General features: G+C 37.7%; 1 protein-coding gene across 6 annotated transcripts in view; it reads right to left on the reverse strand.

The window, feature by feature from the left end:
• CFI (complement factor I) overlaps positions 1 to 27,369 on the reverse strand; it is a 72,072-nt gene that overhangs the window by 35,965 nt on the left and 8,738 nt on the right. For 2 of the 6 annotated variants that reach the window (XM_039468184.2, XM_074396562.1), the window contains exons 1-4: positions 26,919 to 27,365; positions 9,361 to 9,414; positions 3,240 to 3,519; positions 1,528 to 1,681 (exon numbers count right to left, since the gene is read on the reverse strand). In XM_039468184.2, coding sequence (XP_039324118.1) covers positions 1,528 to 1,681; positions 3,240 to 3,519; positions 9,361 to 9,414; positions 26,919 to 26,972 — 542 coding nt within the window. In that variant the 5' untranslated portion in view covers positions 26,973 to 27,365. Of the gene's footprint in view, positions 1 to 1,527; positions 1,682 to 3,239; positions 3,520 to 9,360; positions 9,415 to 26,918; positions 27,367 to 27,369 lie in introns of those variants that run through there. The other 4 variants (XM_010340077.2, XM_074396564.1, XM_074396563.1 and 1 more) reach the window with 3 other exon arrangements.

Raw genomic sequence — 27,369 nt, forward strand, 5'->3', positions numbered from 1 at the left:
TTTTATAAGGAACATGCTTAAAATCTAAAGATTTAGAAAGATTCAAAGTAAAGAAATAGAAAAAGAGCTAAACAAAGCAGCTATCAACTTTGCTAATTCTATTAATAACAAATAACATTCTTATTATTTAGAACCCTGCACTTGGAGCATTTGAAAAATACTCTGCTACAAAGCAAGTCTCAACAAATATTTTAAAAAATTGTTGGCCAGGCGCGGTGGCTCAAGCCTGTAATCCCAGCACTTTGGGAGGCCGAGGTGGGTGGATCACGAGGTCAAGAGATCGAGACCATCCTGGTCAACATGGTGAAACCCCGTTTCTACTAAAAATACAAAAAATTAGCTGGGCATGGTGGCGCGTGCCTGTAATCCCAGCTACTCAGGAGGCTGAGGCAGGAGAATTGTCTGAACCCAGGAGGCGGAGGTTGCGGTGAGCCGAGATCGTGCCATTGCACTCCAGCCTGGGTAACAAGAGCGAAACTCCATCTCAAAAAAAAAAAAAAAAAAAAAAAAATTGTTATTATACAGAGATATTCTCTGACCGCAATGCAACAGAAAATCAATAACACAAAGTTAACCAAAAGCAAACTAATATATTAATTAAAACAAATATTATAAGAAAACTTCTAAATTATACATGGAGCAAAGAAGAAATTATATTGAAAGTAAGAAGATATTTTGAAGCAAACAATAAATAAAATACCACTTATGAAGGCTGATGGCATGCAAATCAAACATTACCTAGAGGGAAATGTTGAACCTTAAATATTTATGTTAGGAAAGTAAGTAAAATTGAAAATGGTCAAGCCAAGTATTCAACTCAAGAAATCAGAAAAAATACAATAGGGATAAGAAGGGAAAATAAAAAATTACAGCAAAGATTATTGAAGTAGAAAATAAAGAAACAAAAGACCATTTTAAAATATAAAAATCAAAAAGACCAGTTAAATAGACAAACCTCTAGAAGGTTGATCAAGGAAAAAAGAGAAAAGGCATATATAAACTATACTATAAATATAACTATATAAACTGTAAACTATACCAGTTATATATAAACTATGTCGTTTATACTACGTGAAGTATAAACTATACCATAAACTTATACTAGCTATATAGTTCATACTATAACTATATATTTTATAATCACTACATAAACACAAGTATAGTTTATATAGTTACTATAAACTATACTCACACCCAGTATATATAGTACACTGGGTGTGAAAAAGTGTACATAATTATAGATGAGTAGAGACAAACAGAAATGAATGTGTTTGTGACTCTCAGAATCACTGAAGGATTCACATCCAGATACTTCAATAGCTTTATTATCCATGCTCTGTGGTCATCAGGGTTCCAAGGGCTGGGTAAACACGAATGCACTTCTTCCTCATAACAATGCTATGATGCACGTCGTTCATTTTCTTAGGTTATATATGTGGAAATTAATACACATAAAGATTAGGTAATCAAAAAGCAAACAGAACAATGAAATCAACCACGAGAAAATCCACTGATACAAGCACTCACTGTTGAAATCCAAGGTCAAGGCAGGCCACGTTGGCTTCCCTCATGGTCCAACTGCTTTTGCATATGAACATTGTCTTATCTTGGTCCACAAGTTTTACTTCAACTATTCCCTCTGAATCTGTACTTCCATACTTCAAGGAAACACTAAACTTTCCTAAAATTAAAAAAATAACGAACAATAGGTAGCCATTCACTTTTTCTCTCTTAATTAAAAGTCTTTAAAAATAATAATGTACTTAATTTCATGTGAACTTTGAACATCATGACGATTTTAACCGTAATAGTAAGCAATTATGTTAAGAGTGCTTACTATGAGTCAGTAGCTGTGCTATTTGGTTCTATAGAGGATCATTAAATCCTCACATCAGCACTATGAGGATTAAGCCTATGTTTATTCTCATTTTTACACATGAAGATCCTAAATCGAGGGAAACTTAAGTTCACGGCCCAAGTGGTGAAGCCAGGATTTGGAACCCATTCAATTGATCTCACTCCAAAGTTCATGCTCTCAAAAGCAAGCCCAACAGTGAAAATGTAAAAATGTAGAAAGAGCTTATGTATTCTCATATATTTAAGGCATTTAATGCCTCAAGAGAAGAAAAGTCTGACACTGATGAAATAACCTCCACCATTGCCTTTCTCCTTTCCCACAGGGATTACAGATGAGCTCAAACAGGGAGCTGTCTCCCTCCTTTTCCACAGTATCTCAACATCTTGACTCAGCATCTCACAAACATACAGGCTGCTGTGAGCTGGTATATGTCATGGTGCCTTTAAAAAGGATGTTTTAAGGGTTTCTATGGCCGTGAAGTGTCCATAACAACTTGGTATCAGAAGATAATTTGCCCAAGCTTTGCTGTCATACATAAAATGTAACAAGTACTTTCTGCATGCCGAGCACTGTGTGAAGAGCCTTGCATACATGTTTTATTTAAGTTTCACAAGAACTGTTCAACTTAGAAAATTCTATTATTCACATTTTTCAGAAGAGGGAACTGGAGTCCAGTGAGGTCTCACAACTTGTCAATAACCAAGGCGGGGTTTGGAAGGACTTGAAACTCAATTGGACTGACAGTGAAATCCCTAATCATAGCTGCCCACTAATCTGAATCTGAGGGCCCCAGCCTCCTCAGTACATGAAGCAACTGGAGGGGCTGTAGACATGCTCTCTGCTCTGACATCTGGGTTTGCTAGGTTGGAGTATGTCCCAGGTCAGCAGTGGCTCAAGTGCCCCTTGGATATTTAGGGACAATAGGGTCAGGGCTCAGGGAAAGAGTTGGGAGGTGGGGGGATGGATGTTGAAAGAAATCACTGGGGCCACAGGGGGGCCAAGGCTTGACTAGCCTATATGTGAGTATCAACCTTACTTGAAGACTTTCACTGGGTTCTGAACCAGCTTGATGGGCCTGGGAATAATCTCATTAACCAAGTAGAAGTGAGGGTGGGGACAATTCTAAAGGGCTGGGCAGCAGAGAGTGGCATAGGCACTGAAGGGATGGTCTGGACTCAGCATCCCATGCTCGGCACTCAAAGACTGGTTGGATTCTGGTGACCCCTGATTTCTTTGGTGATTACCCCAATTATTATTGAGAGCCAAGAAAAGAATTTTGAGTTGTCATAATATACACAAGAGAATTATTTTCTGATAGAAAGCATGGCATACAAATGGCCTCTTATATCACAGAATGACTTGAAAACTAGGCTTTTGCTACCTTCAGCTGTGCATGTTCCATTATTTAAAAACTTTGTCCCTGGACGAAGACATTCCAAACTCTTTAGTTGACAGTATGTTGGGAAGTTTCTCCTGTTAGTTGCACACACCGCAGTGCCATTCTTTGGGCACTGATATGGTAGTTTACAAATACAGGTGCCCTCAATGCATTTCTGCCATGGCTGGCAGAAGACTTTATTGCAGGAGAGGTGAGTATATTTTTTTGCTAAGCACTTTTTCTCCACCAGTTCCTCTTGAGATGTATGCAATGTTAAAGAGACCTGTAAAATGCAAAATAAACATTAACTTAGCAACAAACTAAAGACTCCTGTTTGAAGATGAGTAAGTGAAGGAAAAGAGCAAAACAGATACAGCCCACAGTACAGATGAGGGTGGTGTGGTCTGCTGGCTTTAAGAATCAGACAAACCTGGCTTCTAGACCCAGTTTTAGCATTTACTGTTATATGGCCCAGGGCACGTGACCCTCATGAAAAGTGAATTTCCTCAACTGTAAAATGGAGGTAGTATCTCCTATTTTGCAAGACTAGAAATACCATGTGTGTAATGATTGGCAGGTACTAGGCATGACATTTATGAGAGCTATTATTACTCTGCAGGACTCCAGTGGAAATAATATGAGGGCTGGGAACAGGCCAATTGGATCAAATGTCAATTTGCGAAGAAAAGCCAGGGTTCTCTCCCTGTCCTCCAGAGCTTCCTCTAAGGATGCACCTCCTGTCCTCTGGTCTCCCCTGCTGCCCGCAGTGAGCCCTGCTCCTTCCTCAGTGCCCTGCAGCTGCAAACCATCACACTGGGGCAGACAGAAATCAGACAGTCTTTAAATGCCATTATTAAGACAAATAAGCTGATTAAAACCATGCAAACATTTGGAAAGGCTGTCAAAGTCATTCTCTGTAACTTACTTTTCAGTAACTTTACAAATAACTACACACACACACACACACACACACACACACACACACACACACAATGACAAATTGGTCATTTGGAAACTGGCCTTCAATATAGTGATCCAGAATGAAATACGCCAGTTACACGCTTTTCATGGTTCTACGTATCTCTTTTTGGCACTTATTAGAGTTGGAATTTTTGTAATAATTTATTTTTCTTTTCTGTATCTTTGACTGACCAGCTTGCAAGTGTCGTGACAGCAGAGACATTTTATTGAAACAATGATACTCTCATTGGGTGAGATATGCACATAGAAAGCAACTTGATTTTTTTTCTACCTTTATTCCTTTAAATCCTTTCTGAAATCTTATTCCCCTTGATCTTTGGATATAAACTTTGGGAAGTGTCATAACTTTTTCAGTCACTCTTAGATTTAAACAAAAACAAAAAAATTAAAGGATGTTTAGTCCCAGGAATAGTCACTAAATAGCAATGACAATGTCTAGTGCTGTGGAACCACTGAAGCTGTCTTCATGTCAGGTGAAAGCCTCTCTTTCCTTCCAGCTCAGACTTGCTTCCAGGGTGTGTGATGGGTTCTTTCTCAGTTCTCCTCCATTCCACAGCTTTCAGGTCACGCTTTCCACCTCTCAGAAGGGGAAGAAAGGGACAGCAGCTGGGTCTCATCTGATTCTTATGGCAGAACTAGCCTTTGCGAGGTTGGGGGTAGAGCCAACTTTCTCATGTGAGGTACTGTGAGGTTCTCTGGAGATTGCACTACTGCGAACATTTGATGTCAACTCACGCAATGCTGGGAGTGCTTCTCCTCCAGCTGGCTACTCATGGTCCATGTCTTCTTAGCTCCAGTATCCAACAGTACTAGCTCCTTTCTGCTGAGGTTGCTTACCCTTGGCAGGGAGCCAAGGTCTTGGGCAAACGTCCTATTTCTGATGGTCCCCAGGATCATTCCCTCCTGAGGGCCCATACCTGTCTGTTGCCTGCCCTGCTTCCTACCATTGAAACAGAGCTTGCTCCAACACAGCCGTCTCTCTTTTCTCTGCCACCAGGCACCTCCAGCCTTGGGTCCTTATTCCTTTCAGGTATGGGTCAAATACCAGTTCTTTTGCCTCCTCAGGCTTTAGGGAACACCATGCTAAGCACTCCAAGGGAACCTATGGGAAGCCCTTTCACAATGAAGAGAAGCATCGGCACCTTCCATCCTCATCGCCTGTGGTGGAGGTGTTACTCACTCTGTTACATAAAATTATGGGAAGGCATTTTTTTGAACTGCACTCCTGCACCAAGCCCAACAGACCAAACCAAAATGGAGTCACTTATGCTAAATGCCATGTAATTCCTGAAACTTTAAGGAAATGGGAAATCACACATTGGTGAGTTGAAGCTGGAATAGGAGGTGAGGGAGTGGAAATAGTAGCTTGACTGGTTTTGGCCAGCCGAAGTGACTCATGCCTGTAATCCCAGCACTTTGGGAGGCTGAGGCAGGCGGATCACTTAAGGCCAGGAGTTTGAGACAAACGTGGCCAACATGGCAAAAACCCATCTTTACTAAAAATACAAAAATTAGCTGGGCGTGGTGGCACCTATAATCCCAGCTACTTAGGAGGCCGAAGCAGGAGAATCACTTGAACCTGGGAGGTGGAGTTTGCAGTGAGCCGAGATCGCACTATGGCACTCCGCTTAACAGAGCAAGACTCTGTCTAAAAAAAACAAAAAAGTTTGACTGTTTTTGCCATTTAGACATGAGGACATGAACACAGACCAAAAAAAAGTGAAAGAAAGAGAGAGAAATAAAGAAAGAGAGAGAGAGAGAGAAAGAGAGAGAGAGAAAGAGGAAGGAAGGAAGGAAGGAAGGAAGGAAGGAAGGACATCTTGTCTCTTCTCCAAGCTCTGTTAAATTGAGAATTAAGGAATTTTTTAAAGGGCATAAACAATAAGATCAAAGAGAATGGAGAGAGGACTGCAGGGCATAAGATATCAAAATGTTGGAAACTAGAAAACAGATGGGCTAGTGGTAATGGATTTAGCAGAGAACTGAAAGCTAAGCCCCACAGAACCCCAGAGAGGCTTAGGAACCAGGGGACCTAGTACCCCTGAAGAAGGAGTGGCTAAGTTGAAAGAAATGGTTGTATGAACATGTCACTGAGAAATCGGTTGTAAACAGCAGAAGAAAGAGCAAAGATTTAAAAGTGGTTGCCCCTCGTGATAAGGGTGTTTTTCATTTTAAGTAAGGTCTGATGTCCTTATGCTATCAGTAGAGAAGTAGAAGATTAGGGCTGGGCGCAGTGGCTCACGCCTGTAATCCCAGCACTTTGGGAGGTTAAGGCAGGTGGATCATGAGGTCAGGAGTTTGAGACCTGCCTGGCCAACATGGTGAAACCCTATCTCTACTAATACAACAACAAATAATTAGCCGGGCAGGCTGCAGTGGCTCTTGTCTGTAATCCCAGCACTTTGGGAGGCCGAGGTGGGCAGATTGCCTGAAGTAAGGAGTTTGAGACCAGTCTGGCCAACATGGTGAAACCCCATCTCTACTAAAAATACAAAAAAAAAAAAAAAAAAAAAAATTAGCCAAGTATGGTGGCATGTGGCTGTAATCCCAGCTACTCGGGAGGCTAAGGCAGGGGAATTGCTTGAATCAGGAAAGTGGAAGTTGCAGTAAGGTGAGATCACACCACTGCACTCCAGCCTGGGTGACAGAGCGAGACTCCATCTCCAAAAAAAAAAAAAAAAAAAAGAAGTAGATGATTAAGTGCTAGGCTCTAAAGGAGGAGAACATTTGATGGGATAGTAGTGTAATATGGGGGTTCAGGGTGCCCTCAGCTCCCCTGAGAGGACGTTTCTCCAGGTTCTTGGTCTCCTGCCCTCTCGAGAATGAGAGAGGGGACCATGGCGCAGTGTGCAGAAAATGCCAGACTCAAAAGTGTTTGTATAAAGTGATTTATTTAGAGAGAGAGAGAGAAAAAAAAAAAAACAGGAGAAGGAGAGAGAAACAGCTAACTCTCACACTGAGTGAGAGAATACAGAAAGATGGAATCCTGGAGAGGAAAGCAGCTTCCAGACTGAGTGGAAGGGAATAGAGAGAGAGATGGAGGTTAGGAGGGGAAGACAGGCTTCCACAGAGAGTGTAGAAGGGGACTCCAGAGGGAAAACCCAGGATAGAGAAAAAAAGCTTCCACGAAGGGATTGTTCATGGAAGGGGATCCAAACATGGAGTCCGAAGGGTTGTGGAAGAAGGGGACTTTTCACCTGGGAGGAACCCCCACCTCTAAGACCCCAGGCCAATGAAAGGAGTTATTTAGAATTCCGCTGGAGTGATTAATTTCTTCCCATGCACCCCGAAAATTCAAAGGTAAACCATTAAATTTCCTGGATGGAGAGAGATGGGAGGGGGGCATGGTACTAGGAAGTTCTTGCTCTTAAAACTATGCCCCCTTGTGGACTGGAAAGAGAACACCTTCTCTCAGTAGCATAAAGGGTTACAGAGTAAAGAAAGGGTTTTGTTTTCATTAGGATAGAAGACATTTCATCATGATTACAGGCTAAGGGGAGGAATCTAACAGAATGGGAGAGATTGCATTTTTAAGAGGGAGAGAGGGGGAATGGTTGAAACAAGGTTAAGGAGGGGGTAGGAGAAGCAATCAGAGCATGGCAAAGTTCATCTTAGAAATTAAGCAGTTTCCTATATTTACAATTTCCTATTGCAAGTTGGAAGCAGCTTCTTTTTTTCTTTCTTTCTTTCTTTTTTTTTTCATATTCACAGCAGTTCCCAGGCAAGTTGGAAGCAACTTTATGATAACATTACCATTTTAAATTTCAGATGGGTGGTAAAGGATAACACCAACACAGTGGCTGTTAGTTCACAAGGGCAATATTAATCAACAAAGGGACAGAAAATCACTGTGGGACAATAGCTGGGCATATCAAGAGTGTTTTTTATTTACACACTGTCTAAAACATGATGACAGTAGCTTTAATTTAAAAGAATTGGTAAGTCACATGTAACTCAATGTCTAGAACAGTAGCTGCCAAAATACGGGCTGATGATCTTTGAGGATATTATTAAAGAGGTTTGTAAATGCATGTGTACACCAGGCTTTGCCTGAAGACAAAATATAAATGATATGGGTATGCCTCATATGTTTATGTACACCTATCTTTTGAATGTAAATGCTATTATGGTTAATAAGAAAAATTATTTAAATCATCCTTGAAACTATAGTGACTGTCATTTCAGTCTCTCCCACAATAACAGATATTAAAATAACAACTAGTATTATGTGTGTTTTGGGTGGCTTAAGATGGAGTGGTGAATCTAATCATCTCTTTTTTTTTTTTTTTTGAGACAGTCTCACTCTGTTGCCTAAGCTGGAGCACAGCAGTATGATCATAGCTCACTGTAACCCTAAACTCGTAGGCTCAAATGATCATCCTGCCTCAGTCTCCTGCGTAGCTAGGACTACAGGCAAATGCTACCATGCTCAGTTACATTTTGCTTTTGATTTTTTTTGTAGAGATGGTGTGGTGGTGCATGCCTGTAATCCCAGCTACTCAGGAGGCTTGAGCCAGGACCTGGGAGGCAGAGGTTGCAGTGAGCCCAGAGAGCACCACTGCACTCCAGCCTGGGCAACAAGAGCAAGACTCCATCTCAAAATATATATATATATATACATATATTCTTCTTTCAAGGAAGTATGTAAGGCAACCCTTTTTTTTTGAGATGGAGTCTTGCTCTTGTTGCCCAGGCTGGAGTGCAGTGGTGTGATCTCAGCTCACTGCAACCTCCGCCTCATGGGTTCAAGCGATTCTCCTGCCTCAGCCTCCTGAGTAGCTGGGATTACAGGTGCACGCCACCATGCCAGGCTTATTTTTGTATTTTTAGTAGAGATAGGGTTTAACCATGTTGGCCAGGCTAGTCTTGATCTCTTGACCTCATGATCTGCCCGCCTCGGTCTTCTTAAGTGCCGGGATTACAGATATGTGCTACCACATCCAGCCTAAAAATTCTTTCTTTGGTATTTGCAGTGACATAGCAATTATTACATAAATTTTATCTTTTTTCTCTAGGCAGGAGACCAATGAAACAATTTTAGATCATTAGATCTAAATTAAAATCATTAGTTGTTCATTAGAAAACAAGAAATAAAACAATCTTCTCTTTCTGAACCTGATCAACTCAGTATATAGCTACATACCTTATCTTCAGGTTTCTTCATTGCCCTGTTTTGTCTGTCTGTTCCATATTTAGCCTATAAACAAATTAAAAAAGATGATCAACTATGATTAAAGCAAGGAAAAGTCCACCCCTTTCTCTTTCTTCTGGGTATAATCGGAATGTTCCCCTTTTATTGCTAATTAGTTGTATGATCTTGGATGACTATCATTGTGATCCTGTACTCTCTTACATAAAATGTAGAAAATAAAAATAATGTTCACACAAAGATACTGTGAGGATCAGATGAAAATACATTGGAAACACAAACATTTAAGATCCTGTATAAACGTGAGTATGATGATGATTTTGGTAGATTGCCTATAACGCCCCTTGTTCTATCATCATTTCATCCTAGTTCTTTACTGTATGCTTTACTGGGGACAGGGTATATTTCCCTGTTCTTTGAAAGATGCTTGGAAAGTACTTGTGCAACTGGGTTTGTCCTTGTGTTTCTCTGCCATAGCTAGGAGAAGAGCATGACCAGGCTAGCACAGACATAAAAAGAACCAACCCTGCTGAGCCCAGCGTAGGTCAGCTGACTCCCCACTGACCTACAGACTTGTATACTAAAGTTGTGTATGACTGAGATTATGTGGTGCTTTTGTTATTATGGCATTAACCAACTGGTACAATGACAATTTCCCTGGAAAACACTGAGAAAAAAACTGGAAAACTTTCAAAAACTGTCAACAATATAAATGTTGTCTTTCTTCCCGAAGTGAATGAGCAACTTGGATCCCAAGAGTTAACAACTCTATCAGAAACCTTTCCATTCAAAGAGTTTTAGGTCCCCTATGGCCTTAGTTCTCCCCATCATGGTCTTTACCAGCAATTTTTCCTTCACTTTTTTCTCTCCTTGGAGCTGCCCATTTTGCATTGTACCTGGGAGCAACACTGCTTTTGACATAGCGATGCCACAGACACCCTTCAAACCAGCAACCATTCTATTCAGATTAAAAAATAGGGAGTACAGAAAAAAAAAAAAAAAAAAAGGAAAGGCTGAGGCAGGAGAATTGCCTGAACCCAGGAGGCGGAGGTTGCGGTGAGCCGAGATCACGCCATTGCACTCCAGCCTGGGTAACAAGAGCGAAACTCCGTCTCAAAAAAAAAAAAAAAAGAAAAAGAAAAAAAAAATAGGGAGTTCATGTTTCTCTGATAATACCTATGAATGAGTTGTTCCAATTCACATAAGAAATTTGATAACTTGTTGTTTTTTGTTTTTATTTTAAAAATAAATACCCTTCTGGCCGGGCGTGGTGGCTCAAGCCTGTAATCCCAGCACTTTGGGAGGCCGAGGTGGGTGGATCACAAGGTCGAGAGATCGAGACCAACCTGGTCAACATGGTGAAACCCTGTCTCTACTAAAAATACAAAAAATTAGCTGGGCATGGTGGCGCGTGCCTATAATCCCAGCTACTGAGGAAACTGAGGCAGGAGAATTGCCTGAACCCAGGTAGCGGAGGTTGCAGTGAGCTGAGATCGTGCCATTGCACTCCAGCTTGGGTAACAAGAGCGAAACTCCGTCTCAAAAAAAAAAAAAAAAAAAAAAAAACAACCCTTCTTTTTCCAGAATCAGCATGTTGTTGGGAATTGTGGGAAGATGAATGTATGCTGTAGTCAGGTAGGATGGATTCTTGAGTGCTATTTTTTAGTCTCTAAAAACTGGAAATATTGTTTTGGGATCCACTTCATTATTTTTGTCTCAGAGATTAAAAATAAAACCAGTTGTCTAGTTTTCTGGTCTTGTTTTATTCATAATGAATGCAAGATGGCTAAAATTTTGTCTATTTTTAAGTTTTTAACAGATATTTTTTGAATAGGAAACAGAAATGTTCAAACAGGTTCAAAAATGTGCCTGTAAAAGTTATGTTTCCTTACTTGGCTTATCCTCTCAACCCACTCAGGTCCCACTTCAAAGGTAACCATTTAACAGCTCTTTATGAGTCTTTCAGAGATCATGAATGTATACATGAGCCCATGTAACTCTCCATTGTGTACCCCAACATCAGTGCATTTGTATCTAGTGACCCTATAACCAGCCCCCAAAGAGCATTTAGATAGTGTCTAATGTTTTGCTATTATAAATAATGCTATGATTAATATCCTTAAATAATACACATCATTTCTCACATATGCTAAGTATATCTGCCAGATACTTTCCTGAAAGTGAAATTGCTGAATCAAAGAAATCAGTAATTTTAATATCCTGAAAGATACTGGCTAATTTTGCTTTACAGAAGTTGTTTTAAATTTCATTTTCATCATCAATATATGACAATACCTAGTTTCCATACTCTTGACTACAGAGTATATATTATCATACTTTTTGATCTTTGCCAATTTGATATGTAAAAATGTTACCAGAGCACACTTTTACTTGCATTTTTTCCTATGAGTGTAGTTGAGCATCTTCAGTATGCTCAAATTTTAAGAGAGATTTTTCTTCTTTCTTCACATGCTAACCATATCTTTCACTGATGTAATTATACTTTTTTCTTGTTTTTTTTGTAGTAACTCCTTACATATTAAAGAAACCAGCATTTTATCTGGAATATGACTGGCAAAAATTGCTCGTCTACTGACTAAAGGCAAGTCTAGTATATTTCTCACACAGCACAGATACTTTTAAAACATCCTCATACCAGAAATTATTTTAGCAAAAATGAATTATGAAGACAATGCAACCAATGAATATTTTAAAATGGAAATTCAGATACATAATCAAATCTGTAAACTTTTAAAAAATTAAATTTAAAATACATATTATAGTATGAACAGCATCCAACAAGGCAAAATTAATAATATTTGACATTTAATACAAAATAGTAGGGCATGCAGAGAAATCATAAAATATGACCCATGATATGGAGAAAAAAACAGGCAATTGAAACTTACCTAGAATTCAAAAACAGATGTTAGCATTACCAGGCAAAGAGATTTTAAAAGTTATTATAACTGTATTCCACATGTTCAAAAATAGAGACACAGATAATATAAAAAGATCTAAACTGAACTTCTAGGGAGCAAAACTACAATACACTTGATGAAACCAAAAACAAATAAGACACTGCAGAAGAAAAGACTGGGAAACTTAAAGACATATCAGTGGAAACAATCTACAATAAAATTTTAAAAAATAAAAAAAATGGCCGGGCGCAGTGGCTCATGCCTGTAATCCCAGCACTTTGGGAGGCTGAGGTGGGGAGACTCCAAGGTCAGGAGTTCGAGACCAGCCTGGCCAATATGATGAAACCCCATCTCTACTAAAAATACAAAAAACTAGCTAGGAGTGGTGGTATGTGCCTGTAATCCCAGCTACTCTGGAGGCTGAGGCAGGAGAATCACTTGAACCCAGGAGGTGGAGGTTGTGAGCAGAGATCATGCCATTGTACTCCAGCCTGGGTGATAGAGCAAGACTCTGTCTCAAAAATAAATAAATAATAAAGAACAGAGTATAAGTGAACTGTGGGGCAACTTCTAGTAGATCTGAAATTTGAGTCTCCAAAAAAAAGAGGACAAAATGAGGGAACAAAAACCATATTTGAAGAAATAATGACTGAAATTTATCCAAATTTGAGAAAGTTATAAACACACAGATCCAACAAATGGGGAATGGACCCTAAGCAGGAGAAACATGAAGGAAACTCCATCAAATACACCATACGCAAATTACTCAGAAACCAAAAACGAAAAGAAAATCTCCAAAAGAGTCAAAGAAAAAAGACAGACTATGTACAAAGAAACAAAGATGGGTATGACATTTCTCATTAATAATGCAAATGAGAAGACAATGCAGCAACATTTTAAAAGTCCTGAAAGAGAATACTGGCAACGTATAATTCTATACCCAGCAAAACTACCATTCAAAAACTTCGGCAAAAGAACAACCTTTTAAGACACACAAAAGCTGAAAGAATTAGCCAGCAGCATATCTGCACAAGAAAATTTTTCTTAAATTCTTTCAAGAAGAAGGAAAATTATCACAGAGGGAAATCTGGATCTACACCAATAAACTAAGGATACTGGAAATCTTTGGGAGTTTTTGATATGGTGTGAAGATAGTCTTTATCTCTATTCTGCAACTTTTCTTGTGGTATCTTTGACTTTGGTATTATGGTAATATTGGCCTCACAGAATGCACAGGTAGATCTACCTTTTGAAAGTGTTTGAGAAAATTTAGTATTAATTATCTTTTTGTGTTTGGTAGAATTCACTAGTGAAGCCATTTGGTTATAGATAGTTCCTTTTTGGGAAATTTTTAAATTACTGACTTAATACCTTGACTTGTTACAGGTCTGTTCAGATCTTCTATTACTTTTTAAATTAGTTTTGGTGATTTGTGTGTTTCTAGGAATTTATTAATTTATCTAGGTTATCTAATTTGCTGGCATATAGTTGCTCATAGCATTCTCCCCCCCCTTTTTTTTTTTGAGATGGAGTTTCGCTCTTGTTGCCCAGGTGGAGTGCAATGGCGAGATCTCGGCTTGCCACAATCTCTGCTTCCCAGGTTCAAGCAAATCTCCTGCCTCGGCCTCTTGAGTAGCTGGGAAAACAAGCATGTGCCATGATGCCTGGCTAATTTTGTATTTTTGGTAGAGATGGGGTTTCTCTGTTGATCAGGCTGGTCTTGAACTCCTGACCTCAGGTGATCTGCCCACCTTGGCCTCCCAAAGTGCTGGGATTACAAGCGTGAGCCACCAAGCCTGGCTGCACTCTCTTATCATTCTATTTCTGTAAGAACAGTAGTAGTATCTACAATTTCACTTCTAATTTTGGTTACTTGTATCCTCTCTTTTTTTTCTTTTTCAGTTTAGCTAAGGTCTGACATTATGTGGCTATTTCCAAAGAACCAACTTGTGATTTCATTGATTCTACTGTCTTACTATATATTTTTTCTTTAATTCTAATTTATTATTTCATTTATTCCGCTAGCTTTGAGTTTAGTTTGCTCTTCCTTTTTCTAAGGAAGTTGTGCTTCCTAAGTTGTAAAGTTAGGTTATCAGTTTGAGATCTTTACTCTTTTTTAAAACTTTTAAGTTCAGAAGTACATGTACAGGTTTGTTATATAAGTAAACGTGTGTCATGGGGGTCTGTTGTGCATATTATTTTATCACCCAGGTATTAAGCCTAGTACCCATTAGTTATTCTTCCTGATGCTCTTCCTCCTCCCACCCTCCATCTTCTGATAGGCCCCAGTGTGTGATGTTCCCTCTATGTGTCCATGTGTTCTCATAATTTAGCCTTCACTTATAAATGAGAATATGTGGTATTTGGTTTTCTGTTCCTGTGTTTGTTTATTGAGGAAATGGCCTCTAGCTCCATCCATGTTCCTGCAAAGGATGTAATCTTGTTCTTTTTTATGGCTGAATTGCATTCCATGGTGTATATGTACCACATTTTCTTTATCCAATCTACCATTGGTGGGCATTTAAGGTGATTCCATGCCTTTGCTATTGTGAATAGCACTGCAATGAACATATGTGTGCATGCATCTTTATGATAAAACAATTTGTCTTCCTTTAGGTATATACCCAGTAGTGAGATTGCTGAGTTGAATGGAATTTCTCTTTTTAGGTCTTTGAGGAATTGCCACACTGTGTTCCACAATGGTTAAGCTAATTTACACTACCACTAAATATGTGTAAACATTCTTTTTCTCTGCAACCTCACCAGCATCTGTTATTTTTTGACTTTTTAATGTAGCCATTCTGACTGGAGTGAGATGGTATTTCATTGTGGTTTTGATTTGCATTTCTCTAATGACCATTGATGTTGGGCTTTTTTCCATATGATTGTTGGTGCACATAAGTCTTCTTTTGGAAAGTGTCTGTTCATGTCCTTTGCCTACCTTTTAATGTTTTTTTTTCTTGTAAATTAGTTGAAGTTCATTATAGACACTAGATATTAGACCTTTGTGAGATGCACAGCTTGCAAAAATTTTCTCCCACTTTGTAGGTTGTCTGTTCACTCTGTTGATAATTTCTTTTGTTGTGCAGAAACTCTTTAGTTTAACTTGATCCCATTTGTAAATTTTTGCTTTTGTTGTGATTGCTTTTAGTATCTTCATCATGAAATCTTTGCTCATTCCTATGTCCAGAATAATATTGCCTAAGTTGTCTTCCAGGATTTTCATAGTTTTGGGTATTACATTTAATTTTTTTAATGTACCTTGAGTTAATTTTTGTATATGGTCTAAGGAAGGGGTTCCAGTTTCAACTTTCTGCATATGGCTAGCCAGTTATCCCAGCACCATTTATTGAATAGGGACTCCTTTTCCCATTGCTTCTTTTTGTCAGATCTGTAGAAGATCAGATAGTTATAGGTGTGCAGTCTTATTTCTGGGCTCTCTATTCTTTTTTTAATGTAGGCATTTACTGCTATACATTTCTCTTTAATGCTGCATATTATATGTTTTGGTATGTTGTGTTTTGTTTTCATTTATCTCTAAGTATTCACAATTTCCCTTGCGATTTCTTATGTGACCATTAGTGGCTTAAGAATGTGTTGTTTAATTTCTACATTTGTACATTTTCCAATTTTCTTTCTGTTATTGGTTCCAGTCTTATTCCATTGTGGTTAGAGAAGCCACTTTGTATAATTCCAATATTTTAAAAATATATTAAGACTCATTTTGTGACAAAAAGTCTTACACAGTCTATCTTAGAAATTGTTCCACATGCACTTGAGAAAAATGTGTACTCTGCTATTATTGAGTGCAGAGTTACATATATATCTAGTTACTAGGTCTACTGGGCTAAAAGTACTGTTCAATTTCTCTATTCCTTATTGACCTTCTATTTACTATAAAAAATGGAGTATTGAAGCATCCAACCAATATTATATTCTTGTCTATTTCTGGTCAGGCATGGTGGCTCATGCCTGCAATCCCAGAACTTTGGGAGGCTAAGGGTAGATCATCTGAGGTCAGGAGTTCAACACTAGCCTGTGCAACATGGTGAAACCCTGTCTCTACTAAAAATACAAAAATTATCTGGGGGTAGTGGTGCCAACCTGTAATCCCAGCTACTCGGGAGGCTGAGGCATGAGAATCACTTGAACCAGTTGCAGTGAGCTGAGATCATGCCACTACACTCCAGCCTGGACAACTTGGTCTCAAAAAAAACCCAAAAATCAAAAACAACAACGAAAAAACGAATTGTCTATTTCTCTCTTCTATTCTGTCACTTTTTGTTCGTATCTTTTGGGGCTCTATTGCTTAGCGTATAATGTTTGTAATTGTTATGTATTCCTGATTAATTGATCCTTTTATTAATATACCATGTAATTTATCTCTTGTAACAGTTTTTGACTTAAGGTATATTTTGTCTGGTATTAGTATAGCCAGTTTAGCTCTTTTTGGTTGTTATTTGCACATAATATCTTTTCCATCCTTTATTTCTTTGGACCTAAAGGGAGCCTCTTTAGACACCATATAGTTGAATCATAATTTTAAAAACATTGATTCTGACAATTTCTGTCTTTTGATATCAGAATTTAATCCACTTTCATTTAAAGTAATTGCTGATAAGAAAGGGCTTACTCTTCTATTTGCTATTTGTTTATTGCATGTCTTTTAACTGTTTTGTTTCTCATTTTCTTCATTACTGCCCTTTTTTGTGTTTAGTTGATTTTTTTGTAGTCAACTCTTTGGGTTCCCTTTTTATATTTCCTTCTGTATATATTTTTTAGGTATTTTCCTTTTGGGTGCTACGAAGATTACAAAATTATAATTACATTTGTAATTACAATAGTAATTACATTTATAGTCTAGTTTGAATTGATAACAACTTAGCTTCAAGAGCATACAGAACTCTGTTCCCATACTGCTCCATCACCTTTTATGTCATTATTGTCATACGTTACATCTTTATATATTGTGCACTGTTAACACAGATTTATAGTAATTTTATACAGTTGTCTTTAACTCATGTGGGAAAGAAAAAGAAGAGATACAAACCAAAATAATATAATACTGGCTTTTAATATTTACCTGTGTAGTTACCTTTATTGAGGTTCTTTATTTCTTTACTACTTTATTACTTCATTTCTCATATTACTTCAAGTAACTGCCAAGTGTCCTTTCACTTCAGTATGTAGGGTTCTCTGACTTGTACTGCATTTCTTTATTTTAAATTAATTTTAGAGATGATCTCATTCTGTTGCCCAGGTTTGAATCAAGTGGTGTAGTCAGAGCTCACTGCAGCTTTGAACTCCTGAGCTCCAGTGATTCTCCCACCTCAGCCTCCTGAGTAACTGAGACTACAGATACATGCCACCACATATCACTAATTTTATTTTTTATAGAGATGGACTCTTGCTGTGCTTTCCAGGCTAGTCTTCAACTCCTGGGCTCAAGCAGTCCTCCTGCCTCATTCCCCTAAAGTGCTGGGGATTATAGGCAATGAGCCACCACATCTAGTTATTTGTAGCACATTTCTTGTAGGTCTATTAGCAGTGATCTCCCTCGGCTTCTATTTATCTGTGAATTTCTTCATTTCTCCTTCATTTCTGAAGGATAGTTTTGCCAGATATATAATTCTTGGTTGACAGATTTTTACTTTCAACAAATAAAATTGTCATTTTACTCCCTTTTGACCTCCACAGTTTCTGATGAGAAAGCTGCTGCTAATCTTATGGAGAATTTCATGACTATGCTGTTTTCAAGACTTTCTTCATCCTTGGTTTTGACAATTGGTGTTGAGATTCACTTGGGGTGGTTGGCAAAATGTTACAGAAAATATTTAGGGAAAGTTATAGATTATATAGATTATGGTCTCAAACCTTTTGGAAGGTAGAAAGGTTTTATTAAGTTAGGGAGAAGATAGAGACAAGGCTTTCCCAGTTAAGTCTGTTTACCCCACATCCCTTTGTCTCCTGTTTACTCATGTAAACTTTGTGCCGGATGACTCTCTCAGTGGGAGATCAAAGGGGAATTACCTGTCAAAAGTGTTTACTCTGGGCCCAGAACCAAAGCTTTTATCATTCATATAACCACTCTTTTAACCATGTTAATTACCCACAGTGTGTTAACTTTGAACCTCTGTTATGAATAAAAGTGTGGATGAACAGGGAGTCTGGTTCAATTGGTTGCATTTCGCCCTCTGAAAGCAGCCAATGGCCATCTGTATCCCACTTGAATCACTGCAATGGTGTGAAAGTGCATTCACTCATTCATCAGTCCTTGAGTCAGGGTCTGCAGGTCAGACTTCAGCAGGTGGTGACCCACATCTCAGGTGGTGACCCCAATGTGATTGAGGTCATAAATTGGATTATAATATGTCTTGGTTTGGACTTTTTTGTTTATCCTTCTTGGATTGCATTGAGCTTTTTGAACGTGGACAGCCATGCATTTGATCAAAATGTGGAAAGTTTTCAGCCATTATTTCTTTATCTGTTCTCTCTTACTTTCTCATTTCTCCTTCTGGGATTCCCATTATGCATATTTTGGTATGCTAGATGGTGTCCCACAAATCTCATAGGCTCTGCTTAGTCTTTGTAATCCTTTTTTCTTTCTGCTCCTCATACTGGATAACTAATTGAATGATCTTTAAGTTTGTTGACTATTTCTTCTGCCTGCTCAAATCTTCTACTGAAACCTATTAGTAAAATTTTCATGTTTGTTATTGTGCTTTTAAACTCCAGAAATTTTGTGTGGTTCCTTTTAAAAATTTCTCTTTGTTGGCAAGGCATGGTGGCTCACACCTGTACTCCTAATACTTCAGGAGGCTGAGGTAGGTGGATCACTTGAGGTCAGGAGTTGAAAACCAGTCTGGCCAACATAGTGAAACCCAATCTCTGCTACAAAAAAAAAAAAAAAAGAAAGAAAAAAAAATTAGACCAGTATAGTTCTAGGCACCTGTAATCCTAGCTATTCGGGGGGCTGAAGCAGGAGAATTGCTTGAACCTGAGAGGCAGAAGTTGCAGTAAGCCAAGACTGTGCCAGCACTCCAGCTGGGGTGACAGAGCAAGACTCTGCCTCAAAACAAACAAACAAAATACATATATAATATATGTTTTTATATATATATATATATATATATATATATATATATATATATACACACTAATATTCTATATTTGTTTATACATTATTCTCAGGGTTTCCTGCAGCTCTAAACACATTTAAGACAGTTGAAGATGTGACACTGATAAGATGGTGGAACAAAATGTCCCAGCACTTGTCTTCCCACAGCAACACCAATGTAACAACCATCTGTGAATAAAAATACCTTTATGAGAGCTCCAGAATCAAGGTGAGAGGTTACAGCATGTGAGTGGAACAAAGATATGAGAAAATATTGAAAGGATAAGAAAACAAGTTTCATTTTATAGAGTCACCCCTTACCCTACACAGCATACACAATGCTGAAAGAGATTCCTTTGGATCATGAGCTCTCCTATGGGGGGAAAAGAGAGCAAGTCTGACCCTGGACACTAGTATCAAGATTGACTGTCCACCCACCCAGTGACCATGGCACCAAGTCTGCCCATGGACTGTAGCACTGGGCCCACTGACAGACCCAGGTACCAGGTCCACCCACATGGTCTCAAGCAACAGGCCATTCACACAGGTCCCACCAGCTGGCCAACCCAGAATCTCTGGCTGGGCTGACCGGTGAATGGCTTTTTCTGCCAAAGTCAGCCTATGAAAACTGAAAGAGGTGGCTGCTTCTTCAAACATGCAGACACTAATACAGGCTATAGGATTATGAAGAAAAAAGACACCATCCAAGGAACAAATAAAGCTCCCAGTGACTTTAAAGAACTGGAGACATATAAATTGCTTGACAAAGAATTCAAAGTAACATCTTAAAGAAACTCAAAGAGCTATAAAAGAACACAGATAAACAACTACACAAAATTAGGGGAAAATATTTCATGAACAAAATGAGATGTTCAACAAACATATAGATATCATAAAAAAGAATTAAAGAGAAATTTTGGACGTAAAAAGAATACAATAATGGAAATGAAAAATTCAATAGAGAGCTTGAACACCATACTTAGTCAAATAGAAGAGAGAATCAGTGAACTCAAAGACCAGTTATTTGAAATTATAAAGTCAGAGGAACAAAAAGAAAAAAAGAATTAAAAAGTATAAAAAAAGACTACAGGACTCATAGGATACCATCAAGCAAACCAGTGTATGCATTATGTTATTTATAGAAGGAGAGGAGAAAGGGAAAAGGAAAGAAAGTTTATTTAAATTAATAATGCCTGAAAACATCTCAAATCTAGGGAAGGAAATGGACATCTGGATTCACGAGGGCCAAAAGGATCACAAAGTGATTGAACTGAAAAAGGTCTAGACTGAGACATGTTATGATTAAATTGTCAAATGTCAAAGACCAAAAGATAATTTTGAAAAAAAGAGAAAAACAATTTGTCATATACAAAGGAATCCCTATGAAACTATCAGTGGATTTATTCTTTAAATTTCTTCTTCTTCAGAAACCTTGCAGGCCAGGAAAGAGTTCAATGATATATTCAAAGTGCTGAAAGAAAAAAACAAAAAACCCCAAAACCACTGCCAACCAAGAATATTACACTGAGAAAAACTATCCTCTAAAAATGAGAGATAAAAACTTTCCCCAATAAACCAAAACAGAAAATACATCAACTGTCTTCCAAGAAATGATAAAAGGTTTTATTCAAGTTGAAATGAAAAGATGATAGCAACGTTAAAGCTTCAGGATATAAAATCAAAATACAAAAATCAGTTGTGTTTCTATACACCAATAATGAACTGTCCCAGAAAGAAATTAAGAAAACCATCTCAGGCCAGGTGTGGCAGCTCATGCCTATATCCCAGTGCTTTGAGAGGCAAAGGTGGGAGGATCCCTTGAGGCCAGAAGTCTAGACCAGTCTGGGCAACATAGTAAGGTCCTAATGCCACAAAAAATCAAATGGTTGGGCATGGTAGTGTGCAATTTTGGGTCACAGTTACTTGGGAGGCTGGGGTAGGAGGATCACTTGGGCACAGGAGGCCAAGACTGCAGTGAGCTATAATTTGTCATTGCATTTCCACCTGTGCAACAGTGCAAAACCCTGTCTTTAACAAAACAAAATGAAACCAAATAAAATAATCTCATTTACAATAGCAGTTACAAGAATAAAGTACTTATAAATAAGTATAACCAATGAGGTGAAAAACTGGTACCCTGAAAACTGTAAAACACTGCTGAAGGAAATTAAGGTAGGCACAAATAAATGGCAAGACAACTCACATTCTTTCACTGAAAGAATATTGCTAAAATCTTTATCCTATCACAAATAATCTACAGATTCAATACAATCCCTACCAAAATCTCAAAGGCATTTTTTTACAGAAATAGAAAAAATAATTCTAAAATGTATATGGAATTTCAAAAGACATCAAAGAACCAAAACAGTTTTTTGAGCAAGAAGAACAAAGCCAGAAGTATCACACTTCCTGATTTCAAAAAATGTCACAAAGCTGCAGTAATAAAAACAATATTATACTCTCTTAAAAACAGACATATAGACTTATGGAACAAAATAGAAAGTTCAGAGATACATCCATGCATACATAATCAATTTCTCTTCAACAAGGGAAGCAAGAATGTACAATGGGTGAAGGATAGTCTCTTCAATAAGTGGTAATGGGAAAACGAGAAATCCACATGCAAAAAATGAAATTGGACCCTATATTTTTCACACAAAAATCAACTCAAAATGGATTAAAGACTTACATATAGATCTGAAATCATAAAACATTTTATGGCATTTTATTTTAGAATAAAACATAAAGAATAAGCTTCTTGACATTAGTCTTGGCAATAATTTATTGACTATGATGACAAAAGCATAGCCAACAAAAGCAAAAATAGACAAGTGGCACTATATCAAGCTAAAAGCACAGCAAAGGATACAGTTAACAAAATGAAAGACAACATACAGAATGGAAGAAAATATTTGCAAGCTATATAGCTGGTAAGAGGTTATTATTTGCCTAAAATACATAGGGAATTCCTACAACTCAACAGCAAAAAACCAAATAGTCTATTTTAAAAAGTAGACAAAGGAGCTGAATAGACATTTCTTCAAAGAAGATATATAAATGGTCAATAGGTACTAGAAAATATATTCTAAATCACTAACCATTAGGGAAATGAAAATCAAAATCACATACCAGTTAGGATGGCTATTGTCAAAATAACCAAAGGTAACATATGTATGTAAGGACATGGAGAAAGGGAAGTTCTCCTATAGTTGTGGAAGAATTGATAAAGAAAGTGTGGTATATACATGCAATGAAATATTATTTGGCCTTAAAAAAGAAGGAAACCCTGCCATTTGTGACAATATGGATGAAGCTACAGGACATTAATCTAAGTGAAACAAGGCAGGCGCAGAAGGATAAATATCCCATAATACCACTTATATTAGGAATCTAAGATAGTCAAACTCATGGAGCCACAGAATGGAATGGTAGTTGCCAAGGACTGGGCAAGAGGGAATCAAAGTGGTAGTCAAAGGTATACATTTTCAGTTATGCAGGATGAATAACTCTTAGAGATCTAGTCTACAGAATAGTCCCTATTGTTCATAATATTGTATTGTATACTTAAAAATTTGTTAAGAGTATAATTTTTTGTTAAGGTTGTTATATATACACACAAAACAATGAGGGTAAGAGGAAACTTTTGGAAGTGATGAATACGTTTATGGCATATGTTGTGATATTTTCACAGACATATACTAATCTCCAAACTCATCAAGTTATGTACACTAAATATGTATTGTTTATTATATGTCAATCATAATTCAATAAGGTGTTTTTTTTTTTTAAAGATCATTGATTAAGTCTTTGTTTAGTGAGCCCAAACTTTGTGCTTCTTCTGGAACAGATTCCATTCATTTCTTTTGTAAAGGGGCCATACTTTCTCATGTCTTTGCATGCATCACAATTTTTGGTTGAAAACTGGACATTTTGACTATTATAGTAACTCTTGAAATCAGACTCTCCCTTCTGCTTGGAGTTTGTTTTTATTGCTTGGTGTTTGATGACTTTTGTAAACTATTTTTGGTAAGTCTATTCTTTAACACATATGGTTTTTGAAGTCTGTTTCTTTGGCTTATATTCAGCTAGTGCTTAGACAGAGATTTCCTTCAATGCAACAGGAGAGACGGGGGGGGGGGGGGGGGGAGGGGGAGAGAGAGAGAGAGAGAGAGAGTGAGTGAGAGAGAGAGAGAGAGAGAGAGAGAGAGAGATGCAGGCTCAGAGTCTTCTGAGGTCTTTCTGAACACGTGTCCTGCCCTGAGCGTGTATGTTGCTTCCTAAACTCCCCAATACACACAGGCACTTTTGAATGACCTAATTTCCCAGAGGATCTCTCTGTTTTTCCCCATGCTTTGGTGTTCTGTTGTGTGCCTCCACTGTAATCCTTTGCCCCAGACAGCTGAGATTGTTCATTAATTTCACAAGGCCTGTGCTTTGTAATACTGATGCTTTTCTTCTCTGAGTTCTGAGTTAGGTGAAACCATGACAAGTGCCTGGGGTCTGTCCTTCAGGTAGGTCTTAGGATAGAAAAGACAAACACAATTCTTTTTGAATAAGGTCTTCTCTCTTCTTTCCAGTGCTAGGGAACAGGGCCCTCCCTGCGTGAGAAACGTACACAGCTATTCTTCAAGACCAATGCCAAATCAGGGAGAGTATGGGGCAAGGACACAAAAGACACACACACAAAATGCCACAAAGCTTTTCTACCATTTTTAGTTGCCTGTTCCTTCATTCAACATTTGCTTAGGTGCTATAAACCTTTGACTGTTTTCCAGAGTTCTAAAACAACTTGGATCTGACAGCTTCTCTTTGGTTTTTGTGGAAGTGGTTTTTTTGTTTTCGTGGATCTGCCTACTCTGCCATTTCCGCTGCCATCACTTGCACTGCACACCCTCCTGTGTGCCACCCCTCCTTTCCAGGATGCTGTCATTCTGCTTAACATTATCCTGGTTCTTTCTCTCTAAAATACCACCCTTATATGCCCGAGTTTGTAATAAAATTTTAGGGTAAAATAAAATTTAGGGTATCAATTGGGGATTATGTCACAGCACAGTTATAGTAGGTAATTATGCTGACTGAAACATTTGGCTTCTGTTTTATTTTATTTATTTATTTTTGAGACAGGATCTTGCTCTGTCACCCAAACTAGATTACAGTGGGATGATCATAGCTCCCTGCAGCCTTTAACTCCTGGGCTCAAGCAATCCTCTTGCCTCAGCCTTCCAAAGTACTGGCATTACATGTGTGAACCCCCAGACTCAGCCAGCTTCCTTGTTCTTGAACATCCTTTGGTTACTCTTACTATCAGAAGGTCCCAGCAGCCACTCCCACTGTGCTGTGGGTTTCTTTTTCATCTTTTCTGAATCGCCTAGTTTCCTTTTCTGAGTAGGTTCAGTAAAACTGCTTTTCTTATTTTACTATTCAGAACGACTTCATTCTATCTCACTGCCATCTATCCCAGTCATTGATATCATCTACCTTTGCATCAGTCCCTCAGGAGGTTCTGATTAAACAACAAAAAATAAGGAAGGAGATACTTTGTATCCCTCAGGCAGAAATCTACCTCCAGCTCTTACAAATTTATCCCAGCTGTACATACTTCATTTAGTTTTGAAAACTTAGATTTGCTTTAAAACTATATGAACACTAATTATACTATCTGTAAGAGGAACCATTTAAAATGGTTACTTCTCAGCAAGCAGAATTTAAAAATTCCACTTTCTTTCATAAACAAGTATTTTAAGTTCTGAAATTTTCATGAATTTGAGATTAACCCTTTTTAAAATGCTGTTTCTTAAAGCACTGAAGGCAACTTTGTTTTTGAAAGACTGTTCAATAAAAGAAAGAGGCTCTTTTCAGGAATGGAAAAGGGAGCTGAAATATTTCTTATTTTCAAAAAAGTAATTTTTCTAATTATAAAGTAATGTATATTCATTTTAAATAAAAAAAGAAAAATTTTGAATTCTGAAACTCAGAAATGTATAAAATAGTATCACCAGTAATCTTATTAGCCAATGATAGCAACGATTAACTAGTTGATGCATGTACTGCAAGATCTTTTAGTCATATGTATAAGTAGGTATAAGTATGCATTTATGTATGTATGCATATAAACACACATATGCCTGTGTTTTTCTTCAATAAAAACAAAATTGTAGTAAGGACTTCATTTCAACAAATATGTCATTTCAATAGCTACATACTGGTTCAATTTTGGATATACAATAATTCAACCAGAGTCTCCCTCTGTCACCAGGCTGGAGTGCAGTGGCACGATCTTGGCTCACTGCAACTTCTGCCTCCTGGGTCCAAGCAATACTCCTGCCTCAGCCTCCCAAGTAGCTGGGACTACAGGCGCACACCACCAGACCCAGCTATTTTTTATTTTTTGTATTTTTAGTAGAAATGGGGTTTCACCATGTTGACCAGGATGGTCTCGATCTCTTGACCTCATGATCCACCTGCCTTGGCCTCCCAAAGTGCTGGGACTACAGGTGTGAGCCACCACTCCTGGCCTCCAGTGTCTTATTAATAAGAATTTAGTTATTTCCATTTGTTCTCTATTACAAACATTGCAATGATGATGCCAAGTATTTTAGAAATTACAAAAATCTTAAACTGTGTTTTCTTAAGTATTTAAATATTTTCTTCTACAAGCTGGCATTAAGACAAGATAGTTTTGGATTGCCACCAAAGTTGGTAATCGTCAGTAATTATCTAAAATGTTTTAAACATGTTTCACCTTAATAGACAACACTCTAACTTCACTATGACATGTCATTTCAGTTTCGAGTACCTTTGTACTCCACAAAGCCTTCATTATGATCAAATTGTTTCATTTATCTTGAGGGGCCTTGTACTTTGCTGCCTTCCTATGGTAGCACTTGCTGCTTTTCCTGGCTGGAAAAGCTGGAAATCATTCCTCTTTCTCACCACTGATCACATGTAATCCAGAATTAAAGGTTCAGCTCAAATCCTACTTACCTATAATCTCTTCATGACCTCTCAGCATGAAGTGATTTGTCCTCTCATTAAAGTCTTTTACTACATATTTGTATCACTTTTGGCAATTAAATGTATGCTGTCTTGTAACTTGTACTTTTGTGTTTTCAGGTGTTTCACATTTGCTTATTATTTTCCCTTTCTATAATTATAGAGTGTACTAAAGACTTGAAGGAAGAGATCAGTCTATCTTCCTAGCACTGCATCTTATACACAGGAGGCACTTGGTAAATATCTTTGATTTACTACACAGTAAATCTCAGCATTGTATTAGTAAAACTCTTGTTCAGTTCAATGTCTCTGCATGTATCAGCATATAAAAAGAAGTATTTTTTTAAAACTCTTTTATCCAGATACTAACATAAAACATTTGTGCTGACTATAGGGCGGCATTGTTGGTAACTGAACTATGTAGTATTTAAGTCAAAATTATATATTTAAAATTATTTTCTATATTTTTACTACTTTTAAACTATTAATTAAATAATTTGCATAAATGTTGATTTACTTACCTGGCAAAAACTTAAGTGGAAGCACAAAAATAACAGAAAAACATGAGGAAGCATGTTGGAGGTGTTCAGGGTCTCTGTCTCTGCTGAGAACTCTTTTCCACTGCAGATATTCTTTTGAAATTTAATTTTTAACCTTTGAAAAAATATTTCAAAAGAACAAGCCTCCTGAAGAGCTTTGTACTTTTGAACTCTGAAAGAAAGTGGCTGATATCCAGAGATTTACCGTAACTGAAACTAAAAACTGGCCGTCCCAGTAAAGAGCTGAGCAAGGTGACCAATAGGAATTTGTTTTCACCAGAAGAGACTGATTTTCCCCAACCCTGTTAATGAGCAATGCCTCCATTCTATATTCTGGGGAAGAGAGATAGTATACTGGAAGCAAATTTTTGATTTTTTTTGTAAAATAAAAATATAATTTTTTAAACTTAAGGTTGAAGACTAGGAGACAGTA

Source organism: Saimiri boliviensis, chromosome 3, assembly GCF_048565385.1.
Source record: "Saimiri boliviensis isolate mSaiBol1 chromosome 3, mSaiBol1.pri, whole genome shotgun sequence".
Classification (NCBI taxonomy): domain Eukaryota; kingdom Metazoa; phylum Chordata; class Mammalia; order Primates; family Cebidae; genus Saimiri; species Saimiri boliviensis.